This window comes from Stenella coeruleoalba (assembly GCF_951394435.1).
Source record: "Stenella coeruleoalba genome assembly, chromosome: 5".
NCBI classification, from domain to species: domain Eukaryota; kingdom Metazoa; phylum Chordata; class Mammalia; order Artiodactyla; family Delphinidae; genus Stenella; species Stenella coeruleoalba.
The window spans coordinates 141,982,947-141,994,976 of NC_137150.1; the positions used below are offsets into that span (position 1 = coordinate 141,982,947).

Consider the following 12,030-nt stretch of genomic DNA (forward strand, 5'->3'; position numbering starts at 1 on the left):
AAACCAGCTCCCGAGCAGTTTATAAAACGTCTCCTCTAAAATAAGAAAAACTATCCTCTGGATTCTGATTTCAGGGGAGAGAATTCCAAGAATTTATAGATTATCTTCTCTTGGGCTGGATGTTAGAGCTTTTCAAGAACTGATACGTAAAGCAGAAAGTTCACAGTTTTCAAGTGAAGCCTAAGTGTTCCAGGAAGTGGAGAATTGTGAACTAAAAAAAAACCCACTAACACATGCACGCGCACACACACGCGATGGGGACGCACGGCTCACACCACGGTTTCCTGGGGGCAATCGGCGACCCCCTCCCCACCCCCCCCACCCCGTGACCCTGACCACAGCGCTGCCAGCTCCACCCGCTGCCCTCCTCCCGCTTCCCATCCACCCGCCCCAATGACAGGCCCCTGGATTATTATTTTTCTTCAAAAAGTTTCCAGTCCCTACTCGGAGTTACAGTTGCTCAGTGCAAGGGGAAAAAAAAAAAAAAAATCAAACAAAATATAAACTAAAAAGCCAAAACACCAAACGTATTGCTTGTTTTCCTGCTGAAAAGTTCTTGGCTTTGAGTCCGGAAACGTCTTCACATACTCTGAAATTATTGCTTCGAGAAGTCACAGCCCGGCCGGGCCCCTCACTGCACCAAGACGAAGGTGCCCGGCGGGCCCGAGGTCAAGTCCTCCATTTCACAGTCCCCCTGGGGCAGCCCCGCGGGTTCCAGGCTCGGGGACAGCGTGGCGAAGCATGGCTGGGGGGCCACGGCGGCAGGGCCGGGGGCCGTGGAGCTGCTGATGCGCAGGTGGGCGTCCAGGAGCTGGGCGGCCGACACCACGTGGGAGCCCCCGGCCTGCAGCAGCGGGGGCGGCAGCAGCAGGCCGGGCCCCAGCCCCAGCTCCTTCCGCAGTCCCGACACGAGGAGGGCGCCATCGCAGGGGGCGAGGACCAAGGGGGCTGGGGGGGGCTGGGCGGCCGGCTGGCAGCCGGGTGGGGCCGCCGGGTGGTGCTGTAACTGGAGCAACCTGGCCAGGCCGAGGGACAGGGAAGGCAGGTCAGTGCCGGCCGGCGCGCGGCTGCCCCCGCCACCCGGCCAGGCTCCCACACGATCGGGTTTCCACCCGCCAGGGCTGAGGGCCCGCCCCGTGGAAGTACGGGCTGGAGCTGCTCGGAACACGCCACTCTGGGCGTGACTCATCCCCTGAGCAATTCCTGGCATTTCATTCCCCGTCTTGCTTTCGTAGCAGCTCAGAGATGCCAACCAGACGTGACATTCTTACCCGCCACCCCCTCCCTCCCCCACTGCGGGCCGATGCTCCCCACCCCCGCCCCCCAGCTACTGGGAAGGAGCCGCACAGATCTCCCCCAGCCTGGGCAGGGCAGCGCTTGTCTGGTTACGTGCAGAAGCGGGAGCTCAGGGGGTAAGGCCGCTCAGAAAAGCCCAAGCCACACGAGCCCTGCCCAGGCCCCGGCGCCAGTGCCACGCGGGCGTCTTACCTCTGCTGGTGCAACACCTCCTCCAGCAGGCTCCTGCCCTCCCGGCCGCCAGCCCCGCCGCCGTGCAGGCCCGGGCTCTGTGCGGGCAGCTGGAAGGTGCTCAGGCCGCCCCTCGAGGTCCGGCTGGAGGAGGGCTGGCACACCTGGCGAGCCAGCCCCTTGATCTTGTTCAGCCCCAGAAAGCCTTTGGTCCTCGCGTTCTTCCTCAGCTGCTGCCGAAAGGCTTTCAGCCCTGGGGACAGGCAAAGTCAACAGGTATACGGACCCGTCCACCAGCCCTGGCCTGACGGCCCATTGCTTGCTGGGGCTTCCAGACAGCAGGGGAGTATGCGGGGCCGAGTGGTGTGAACGTGGTGGGATGAGGGGACCCGCACGCCTTCCTACAGGGTCGAGGGGCCCTCTCGTCACCCCATCACTTCACGACAGCCCCTCTCCTGGGGCTGGGACATCAGTCTCTTTTGGGGTTTGGTTTGGGACAGCAGTTCCAGCCCTGAAGCAGCACACGTCTGGGCAGACAGTGGATCCTTCGTGGAAGGAGGGCACGAGCAGTGCAGGGGCCTCGGGAGGGGGCGGGGGCCCCACAAGCCCTGGGAGGTGCCAGGAGACCCCGGCCGCCAAGCATGGGTTGCCTTTGTGGCGGGTGCCTCCCTGACCATCCTCCTCCAAGTCAGGAGCTGATGCCCGCCACCCAAGCATCTCTTGGGCTCTTAGGACCAGCTACTAGAGGCCGTGTGAGCTCATCCTAGAAGCCAGGGTGTCTAGAAGCCGGGCAGCAGCTTCGGCCTGCCCAGGGAGCACAGCTGCTCCACCAGGACCAGCTAGAAGAGGGGTTTGCCACCTGCCGTTAAGGACAAAGTGATGCCCCCCGGGGTGCACACGGGTCTCCCAGGGAAGGCAGAAGTGGCCGAAAGGGGAAGTCACCTTGAGTGAGAGAGGTGTCTGACGCCCTCCGGCCCTCCTGGAAGCTGACGGGGAGCAGGGCGGCTCCTCCCAGGGCCCCCTGCGCCTGCAGCACAGGGGTGGCGGACTGGGTCCCCAGGAGTGGCGAGGCCAGTCTGAGCGGAGAGCAGGCGCTCAGCAGCCCCTGAGCGACCAGGTGTCCGCTGAGCCCAGCCAGGCCGTCACCCGCAGAGGTCAGGCAGCTGTCGGAGCTGGTGCCTTCGGAAGGACTGGCCGCGGAGGGGGAGACAACGATACCTGCAGAGCAGCAGGCGCTGCTGAGGCCAGACGCACCTGGGGACGCCCGACACCCTTTGCAGCAAGTCCAGGTGCTCTGGCCCCGGAGCTTCGCGCCTGCTGCGGCGTCTCCCGGGCCCTCAGATGGCCTGTGGCTCACTGACGGGGCAGACAGCTGTGCCCTCCCCACCCCTAGCCTCAACTCTGGGGGTAGGAAGTCTGCGACAGCCAGATGCCCCCAGAGTCCAGGGAGCCTCGATGGGCAGCACCACGGGGCTGGGGGCGCGGCTACAGCCAACAGGTGGCGCTTGGACCTGGGACACAGAGGGGCCTGGGCCGAGGACCTGCCCTGCTAGCCCCTGAGGGCAGCTAAACCCCAGGCTGTCCCTGCCACTCGAGGGCCACCGGCGAGGTCTAAGTATGGTCCCCGTGGCCTCGGGCGATTCAGGAACGGCAAACCCGAAGACGCTGCCCGTCACAGCCCACCCGCCGGGCATGTCCCTGACCCACGGGGACGCTTACATGGAGGGATGCGCGGGGAGAAGCAGGTGGAAACCTCGGCCAGCGTGTGTCTCCGGCCGGTGCTGCCAGGAGGGGGCCCCTGTGCGACCTGCTCCTCGTCCAGGCCCGGGCCCCGCCTGGCCTCCTCGCTGATGGCCGTGTCCAGCAGGCTGCTGGGGGAGACGGAGCGCCACTGGCACACGCCGTGGCAACCGGTGTCCACGGGGAAGAGCGAGGGCTGTGGGGACACACGGAGGCCGGTGACCCCAGCGCTCTGTGAGGCCCGGCCCGGGGCGTCACCAGCACTGGGAACCAGACGGGCCCACCCCGGACACCGCCTGCGAGGCGCTCGCACACCTGCAGTGAGCCGTGGAGGTCACAGTCCAGCTCGGCCTGCAGGACAGACTGCCCCAAGGTCTGGGGCTGTGCGCAGAGCAGGGCGGAGCGGAAAGCGTCACCGGGGGGGCCTTCCTGAGGCACCTGGGGGCCAGCAGATAAGGACAGAGGCCGTGAGGGACAGAGGCAGGGGACGACCGCAAGCAACACAGCGTCGCGGAACAGACCGGGCTGGCTTCCCGCTGACTTAACAGGCGTCGGCCGCCAGCTGCGGGCTCAGGACACGTGTGTAGCCCCCTCCAGTGCCTCACTGGCCGAGCGGTGGCACCAGGGGCCGTGAAGGAACAGGGGGTGGTCGGGCGGGGCCTGACCCCCAGCAGAACGGCTGGCACCCCCCACCCCGCTTCACCACACGGGACCCCTGCCAAGTGCCTAACGGGAGGGGGTAGGTGACCTGCGGGCTCAGCCTGCATGCCCTCCCAGCCATGTCCCAGCAGGGTATTCCTAACTTGGGGACACAGTCCAAGGCAGAGACTCGGGGCTGGGTATCGAAGGCGCCGCCCCTCACCTCAAATCCGCTGAGGTCCGAGCTCCGGGGCCTCTGTTGCCAGGCGTGGCCGGGGCGGGCCGGCGGCTGGGCGAGCCGGAGCTCCTTCAACCGCTCCAGGAGGAGGTAATAAATGGCAGCGAAGTGGTTGTAGCTGCTGTTCTGCAGCGACTGCGGGCAGAGAAGCGGGGTCAGAGCGCAGCCGGCGGGGGGGCTCCTGAAGAGCCCGCCCCCGCGCCATTCTGGGGTGGCCAAGAATACCCTCTCCCGTGGGCGAGCCGCCCTTCGATCAGCCGCGCGCCCGTTTTAACCCGGCTGGCGAGCGCCTGCTTCCCCCGTTCGGTGGCCCGCCCCGCCCCCGACCGGGAAGGCGCACCCTCCCCATGGCAGGCCAGGCCGGCGGCGCACCTCCACGGTCCTCTGCCGGTCCACGCCCAGCGTCTGCATGATGCCCAGCGCCTGCTCGTCATAGCTGCCCAGGCTGGAGGCGTAGCCGAGCAAGGAGAAGACGGGGCAGGTGGGCTGCCGCAGGGCGGGGTCGGCCCGCATCCACCTGTGCTCCCAGATCTGGCTGATGGTGATGCGCTTGGTGGGGTCCACGGCCAGCATGCGGCGGACCAGCGTCTCGCAGTCTGGGGGGCAAGGGAGGCGCACTGAGCCCGCGAGGGCCTCCTGCACGCGTGTGCCCAGCGCCCACCTGGGTCCCTGCAGGGGACATGGCTCCCCTGCACGTGGCGAGCAGACAAGTGACCGTCCCAAAGAACGCTGAGGCCGGGAGCGGTGGCCTGGGTGTCACAGACCTGCCGCTAAGGAGGGCCACGGGTCGAGGGATCAGGTCCCTGGGGAACGTGGTCCTAACGTCCACCAGACCGAGCACCACCTAGACTCCCCCACCCTGCTGTGACCAAGCATGTGAGGAAGCAGCTGTCCAACACCTTCCAAAGTGGAAGGGAAAAGCACAGTGTGGGAGGGGTGAGACTCAGGGGATGGGGCCAGCACCCCGAGTGCTGTTGCTGGGCCCCCAGCCAGCTTCAGAGCAGCCGCGTAGGCATCAGCTGGCCCTGTAAGTCGGGCACAGAGAAAGCAGCCAGTGGGTTGGGATTCTCTCGCAGGCATCGAGTAAACACCCCACAGTGACATGGGCCTGGCTCCCAGGCCCGATGGCAGACTCAGAAGACGGTCAAGCAGGCATTTCAGGAAATAAATTCCTCCTCATCCCCCCAAAGTCTCATCCTGGTTACCCAACAGCTCGGGCAGCAGGCTGGTGACCGCACCCGCCCAGAGGAGGCCGGGCACTCACCTACCTCGAGACATGAAGAAGGGGATGCGGAACCGGCCCTCCAGCACCCGCTGCCGCAAGGCCGGCAGGCTAGGCCCGTCGAAGGGAAGAGACCCGCAGACGAGGACGTACAGCACGACGCCTAGGCTCTGAGGAGGACCAGACTTGAGTCAGCGCCTGCGCCCCGGTGCCCCCCGAGCACCCGCACCCCCCAGGCACTGCACCAGTGGCTCCTACCCAGATGTCCAGCTGGGGGCCTTCGTACTCCTTCCCCTCGAAGACCTCCGGGGCTGCGTACGGGGGGCTCCCACACCACGTGGACAGAGGCTCTCCTGGCTTATAGAAATTCCCAAACCCGAAATCTGAGAGACAAGGAAACAGGCGATGAAGTTGCAGTGCAAACGGCAGGGCCGCAGTTTCAAAGGCTCGTGCGATATGGCATGGGGCCCCTCACCGGCATGCGCCTCCCTCCTGCTGGGCGCGCTCCTGGGCCCCTCACCTGCCAGCTTGATGTCCATGTTGCCGTCCAGCAACAGGTTCTCGGTCTTGAGGTCCCGGTGGACGATGTTATGGCTGTGGCAGTATTCCACAGCTGACAGAATCTGCCAGAACTTCTTGCGGGCTTCACTCTCGCTCAGGTGCCCGGTGGAGGTCAAGTAATCTGAGGACGGACAAAAGGAAGCTATAGCCCCAAATCCAAAGGTCCGGCCGCCGCCTAGGGCACAACGAAAGGATTCTGGGGAGACCCAAACACTGGAGGGGCGATCAGGACATTTCTTTCCAACAGATACTAAGAATCAGCATGGCTTACCAAACATTTCTCCATTTTTTGCGAATTCGGTGACAATGTAAAGCATATCCTTTGTTTCCATAACCTAAAAAAATAAAGACCTAACGTTTAACCACATAAAGGGAACATACCAATGGTATAAATAATCTACTTGAACCCCAGTAAATTTTTAACTTCTCCAGAATGAGCATGTTCGTTATTTTAAAAAAGGAAAGAAAAGAAAATCTTCCGCAATAAAGAGACAAAGGGGATCCCTATTCAGAAAAAGTTTTTTGGGGTGGGATAGGGAGGGTGGGAGGGAGGGAGACACAAGAGGGAAGAGATATGGGAACACATGTATATGTATAACTGATTCACTTTGTTATAAAGCAGAAACTAACACACCATTGTAAAGCAATTATACTCCAATAAAGATGTAAAAAAAAAAAAAAAAGGAAGAAGTTTTTTGAAAGTCAGAGGTGAGTTCCTCACTAACCTATCCATCCTGATACACCTCTGCTTCCCAAAAATATCTACTTGTATTGGAACTCTCCTCTACGGTATTTTTAACTCACTTTGCCTCACCCAAAGTGAAGGCTCTGCAGGCCCCAGCAGTAAGAGATGGCGAGAGTTCTGTGAGGCCTTTCTTCTAGAAGCCTAGCAGGCAACAGATTATCCAAGCCAGGGCCGGCACGAGCTGAATAATAGATAACAAATTCCCCGCCCCACTTGCGTTACTGACCTGATACAGGAGGCTGTGAGAGGCCAGCTTTGCCAGGTAAGCTACAAAAGACTCCTCGCCTACAGCAAACTCCTCGGCGTGTGTGTCAATAACAAGAGCCAATGTCAAACACACCTCAGAGGTTCATTTACTGATCGAGAATTTTATTTCACGATGAAAAAAAATTTTAAGATTTTAAAACATAACTAATTAAGAAAGGAGGTCAAATTCAAATCTTTGGTACTGAAAGGAGTAAAACAAACTCATGTCTGTGTATTTTAAAATATTTCAGAGGGACACAGAATACATCTTTACAGAAAAAGATCTCTTCAGGGTCCAAAATATAGTTATTCCCTTAAAAAGGCACTTTAAAGACAACTGCCTCGAGCCACAAATCTAACAAGAAAAGCCAACACAATGCAGTTTCGCTACACTAGTAACTACCCTTGCCCTGGACGTGTGCGGTAGAGTGACATGCTGCAAGTTTATCCCTTTCCTCAATTTAAAAAAGAGACAGAGGAAGAATTACGAGTCAACGTGTTTGAAGTTTTAAAAAAAACCTCAAGGAAAGAGCTGAAGCGTCTCACGGAGGTTCTGGGGACTGGGCCAGGGGAAGAAAATTAGACACTAGTGTCAAAACCAGAGCCATAACAATCGCTGCTACCCACTGAACCCTGTCTCCAAACAGTTAAAACAGCTCATGGAATGATGAGAAAATTCACCCCCAGAAAAGACCTCTACCGTCTGGCTCACTGGGCTCCTCCCGCACAGGGTCAGCGGAGGACAGGAAGATGAGGAAAGCTCTGGCTCATCCCCCTTGTCAAAGTCAGAGACAGACAGGCTTCAGCCCACTCCTGTGGAAACAGGCTGGGCACATTGCTCAGGCACTGACATCAGTGACCATGGAGGAAACATCTTATCTCGGCCTGACTCAAAAATGACAACAGAAACAAAACACGAACTGGAGTGCACGTGACTCGATCTCGGCACTTAACGATGCTGAGTAAACTGTCATTAGAGGAACACGAGCCCCATGACTCCACCTCATCCTTCACCGTAACCCAGGGCAGCAGCCTCCCCGGGGGGTCATTTCAACCTCAGTCCTCTCCCCTGCCACACTGTACAGCTTCGCCTTGCCAAGGGCACACACACATCCCCACACCGTCCCATATTCATCTCGGATCCACAGGGTTTCGTGAGAATCGTCAAAAGGAACTTACACCCAACACAACTGGGAGTAATATCAAACATGTGCAAAGAACTTATCCTTCTGCAAGTAGAACCGAGTTCATTTTGCAGAAGCACCTGGCTAAGTAAGAGATTCCTTTGCTGTCCTAATTAAATCAGCACTTAGTTTCCAAAGATACAATTTTTTAGTTTCAAGGAAGAACAAAAAGCAAACCAACAGACGGACAGGGTGAGGCACGTTCTTAAAGCAGATTAGACGGCAAGTTCCTTTTGCTCTCACCGCAGCAAAGGTACCTCATCTCTCCGTTTTTGATGGAAGGGTTGAAACGGGATAGACAAATGCTCACTGCAGCCTTTGCGCAGATAAGTTTACGAAAACTGGTAAGAGCAGCTGGTTTTAAAGATTAATAATTATCTGCAAAGGCAGAAGAGTCTAGTTTCACTCAGATTCGTCCCTTCACACTAAATGGTTGACTTGCGGCAATGCAGAGATCTAGTTGTTTGTTTTCATAGTAAATTTAACAACCGACCTCCACGCATTCAAAACTGGAATGAGTAACACTACCAAACAAAACTTTAATGAAGCAAATCTGAATTATGATCCAAGAGCAAGAAAATAATTGCACAGCTTACAGAAGTCAATCTGTTCACCTTATACAATCAACCCCCTGACTCCTACAAACACCCAAAAAGAGGGGCAACCTTCAGAGACTTAAGTTGTTGAAAATTAAAAAAATGATACACTTTGCCAGAAGTAACAGTGGAAGGCAAACTTGCGTCCTTACCTGATAAAGCTTTATGATATGAGGATGACTCAGAAGCTTCATGATCTGAACTTCACGGTATATTTTTTCCAAATTGCTTGAATCTAATCGTGTCTTGTCGATTATTTTTATTGCAACCTACAAATTTTTAATAGATAAAAGATATTTTGTTTGAAAAAGAAAAACCCTCTCATTTAAGCGAATTTACACATTTCATTTTCTGTAGGTTAATTTCTAAAACACTTTATGTCCCCAAAGGTCACAAAAAGTTAGGGAGGAAAATAACGGAAGTAACCATTAATATTACTTAAACAGCCAAAGATCAATAAATGTCCTAAGTGTCTGCAGGCTCACTTTTCAGGGCTCCAGCTGCGCTCCTAGGTTATTTGCTCATTACCCTATTTGCTGTCCCCCAATATTTGTACAAATTATGCATAATCATAATATAAAGCATTTTTTTCCTTTTCCAAACTAAAAACTGTCAGCGTTTAGACATTAGGACGAAGGACCCCACAAGCTGGGATTCCACCAGCTTCCCCTGCTCCGGGGAGGCGGGGTGTCCACCCGCAGAGGGTGCACCCCCGGAGGGTCCACCCCGGGGTCCCGCCGCCCCACGCACCTGCGTCTTGGTAACTCGATGCCGGGCCAGCTTCACCACCGCGAAATTGCCCTTGCCCAGGGTCCGCTCGATGTCGTAAAAGCCCACCCGGAGAGGTTTCTGCTGTCCCTGGCCCGAGCCCGCGGGGGCCGCGCTCAACTCCGACATGATCACCATGGCTCCGGGCCGCACCTGCGGGCGGGGGGCGCGCTCAGCTCGGCGCCGGCCGGCCCGAGCCCAGGGCCCCCGGCCCGCCGGGCGCGCGGACCCGCTGCCACCCGCCCCCGCCGGCGACCGGCTCCACAGCGACCCCGGATTCCGGGAACCCCTTGGGACGTGCGCCCCGCTCCCACGCCCGCCGCCCGCGCTCGGCTCGGCTCGGGCTCCCGGTCCCAAGCCCTGCGGGGCGCGTGGATCGCCGCTCGCGCTCGGCTCCGTCCCGAAACCCGGACCCCCTCTCCCACGCCCCCCTACGCCGCCAGCCTCACCACAAAGCGGAGCCCGGTGGCGGCGCCCCGGCCCGCGACCCCCGCGCGCGCACCTGCGGGGCCGCGGAGTCCGCAGCCCCGAGCCCAACGGCGGCCGCCTGCCCGCGCCTCACCTCCGCCGCCCTCGGAGCGCCGAGGTCGGGACGCCGCTCGCTCCGCGGCCCCCGCCGCCCGCTCGGCCGCTCGCGCTGCCCGGCCGCCCGCTGCTCGGCCGCCTGCCGCCCGGGCCGCGCCGCATGTCAGCTCTGAGCCGAGCGCCGGGCTCTCTGGCCGCACGCGCCGCCAGCCCCGCCCCGGCCCGCCCGGCCCCGCCCCCACCACGCCCCCACGCCGCCGGCCCCGCCCACGCCGCCGCCGCCGGATTGATACATCCCCATTGACGTCCTTTTGACGCCGGAGCGACGCGCGGCCGAGCGCCAGGCGGAGGGAGAGCGCGAGATCGGGCCGTTGCCAAGAGACTGGCGGCTCTGACGCGCGCGCTGATGAGGCCGTCGCCACGGCGACCGCGGGGTGGTGACGTCAGGGACGCCGGCCGCCCGAGGCCCGCCCGCCAGCGCCCGCGTTCCCGCCGGCGCGCGCCCGCTACCGGACGCCGCGGGCGCTGCGGGCGGCTTAACCCTTTCGTCCCCGGGCGCAGCCTTCCCTCCTGCACGCGCGCGCACGGCCGCTTTCGCCCAGGTCCCCGTCGTCTCGCACCCTGACAACAGGCTTGGTTCTAGCGCGGTTCCGAAACTCCCTGAAGTGCAGCACAGGTGCGGCTGCGTCCTCTTCAGCCTTCTACTCCAGGTTCCTCATTATCAGGGTACGGGTTTCATGTGTCCCCCAGTTTCCGTTGGAAGTGCTCGGCCTTGGCGCCTCTATTAGGAGAAGTACCAGGTGGGGCCCGGGAAACCTCAGAGAGTCGCAGAATGGGCCATACGGGCTGCAGGTGACAGCAGGCCAGCTCCGACACCCCAAATTGGCCACCCAGGCCCAGAGGGGAGCTGCCACCCATCAGGGGCCCTCCGGAGCGTGGCAGCTGCATGCATGGAGGACCTGGGCAGCCCACTTCGATTACTCTTGCCTCGTAGGAGCCTCAATTGTTTAGGAAGTTAGAAACGTCCACACAGGAAAGCTGGCCAGCATCTCTGTAACCTACGCCCGCGCGGGGCGTGGGGACGGCCCGAGTGCTGTGAGCCCCCAGGCCGGGGCGCAGGTATTTCTGGGTCCTCACGCCTGGCCTGGCCCCGCCCCACCCAGGACGGGGCGCGGGAGGGGTCACGTCTGCGGTCAGAAGCCAGCAGGTGACTGGAGGCAGCTCTTTGCAGTGGAGCTCCTCACTGTGATGGAGGAAGGGCCCAGTGGGCTGATTTCCGGGGTGACCAGGTCCAGGTGGGAATGGACCCCACGGAGCAAGGCCTTCCGGTTCTTGGGACCAGAGTATTAGGAAACCCAGTTAGCAGCACCCTCACTAAAGGTCGCGCCTTTGACTCAAATCGTCCAGATGAGGAAAGCGCCCTGTCCCTTGGGGAGGGGGAGCGCCTCCCAAGAGGGCCAACAGGCGGGGTCAACAGTGGGCGAGGACCTCACCCCTGGCGAGGCTGGACACTGCAGTTCCCCCGTGGTCTCCGTTTCTTTTGTCCACTGCCGGGTCCACCATGCTGTTTCCCCAGAGCTGCGGGGGCGTGAGGGGTGGGGACCTGTGCCCTCAGGACCGAGGTGCCCGCAGCCTGGTCCCCGCTGGAGAGGAGGGTATGAAATGGCCGAGGGTGACAATTTCCACTGGCATCACCGCTCACTGCATGTTCCTTTATGCCTCACCAGCAAAGAAGATGTTTTCTAAGAGAAGACAGAAGGTATGGAGAATGGCATTTCTTAAATATTAGGAAGGCAGCACTTTTGAGATTTAAATTCTGCATCTAGCCTGCAATCATTTTTACCTCGTGTTAAATAAAAGTACCACGTCAGAGGAGGGGCTGGGAGCGAGTTAAGTGAAATGGATATGGAACTTAGACACCTTCTCGGGAGGCTGCCTGGCGAGGGCGCCTGGTGGAGCGGGGATGCCCTTCTACTGGTGACCGATTGCAGGCCTGGGCAAATATTTCCCATCACCCCCTCCCTGGGCAGTTGTGCGTGGGTTTAGTTTGTTCTGAAAGTCCTTTCAAGGACACAAATAGTCCCAGAGCTTTCTTTAGT

At 59.7% G+C, this 12,030-nt stretch overlaps 1 protein-coding gene across 3 annotated transcripts; it reads right to left on the minus strand.

The window, feature by feature from the left end:
- Positions 1-359: 359 nt before the first annotated feature.
- Positions 360-11,131, minus strand: SIK1 (salt inducible kinase 1). 3 transcript variants are annotated; one of them, XM_079923138.1, is made up of 14 exons: positions 10,552-11,131; positions 9,389-9,559; positions 8,791-8,907; positions 6,139-6,202; positions 5,827-5,988; positions 5,565-5,689; positions 5,353-5,476; positions 4,457-4,680; positions 4,070-4,219; positions 3,523-3,645; positions 3,187-3,403; positions 2,410-2,685; positions 1,489-1,720; positions 360-1,016 (listed from the first exon to the last, which is right to left on the minus strand). In XM_079923138.1, exons 2-14 carry the CDS (start codon positions 9,542-9,544, stop codon positions 632-634), a joined length of 2,355 nt encoding a protein of 784 aa, XP_079779264.1. In that variant the 5' UTR covers positions 9,545-9,559; positions 10,552-11,131; the 3' UTR covers positions 360-631. The 3 variants fall into 3 exon arrangements, with proteins under 3 accessions (XP_079779264.1, XP_079779263.1, XP_079779265.1); XM_079923137.1 differs by lacking the exon at positions 10,552-11,131 and adding an exon at positions 9,969-10,105; XM_079923139.1 differs by lacking the exons at positions 3,523-3,645; positions 10,552-11,131 and adding an exon at positions 9,969-10,105.
- Positions 11,132-12,030: the final 899 nt, after the last annotated feature.

Excerpts from the sequence above, each read along its gene's own strand:
- SIK1 (XM_079923138.1), bottom strand. The coding sequence starts at position 9,544 with ATGGTGATCATGTCGGAGTTGAGCGCGGCCCCCGCGGGCTCGGGCCAG. Across the intron at positions 8,908-9,388 it reads ATCGAGTTACCAAGACGCAG|GTTGCAATAAAAATAATCGA; the intron begins GTGCGTGGGGCG and ends AAAAATTTGTAG. Across the intron at positions 3,404-3,522 it reads ACCTCCACGGCTCACTGCAG|CCCTCGCTCTTCCCCGTGGA; the intron begins GTGTGCGAGCGC and ends GTGTCCCCACAG.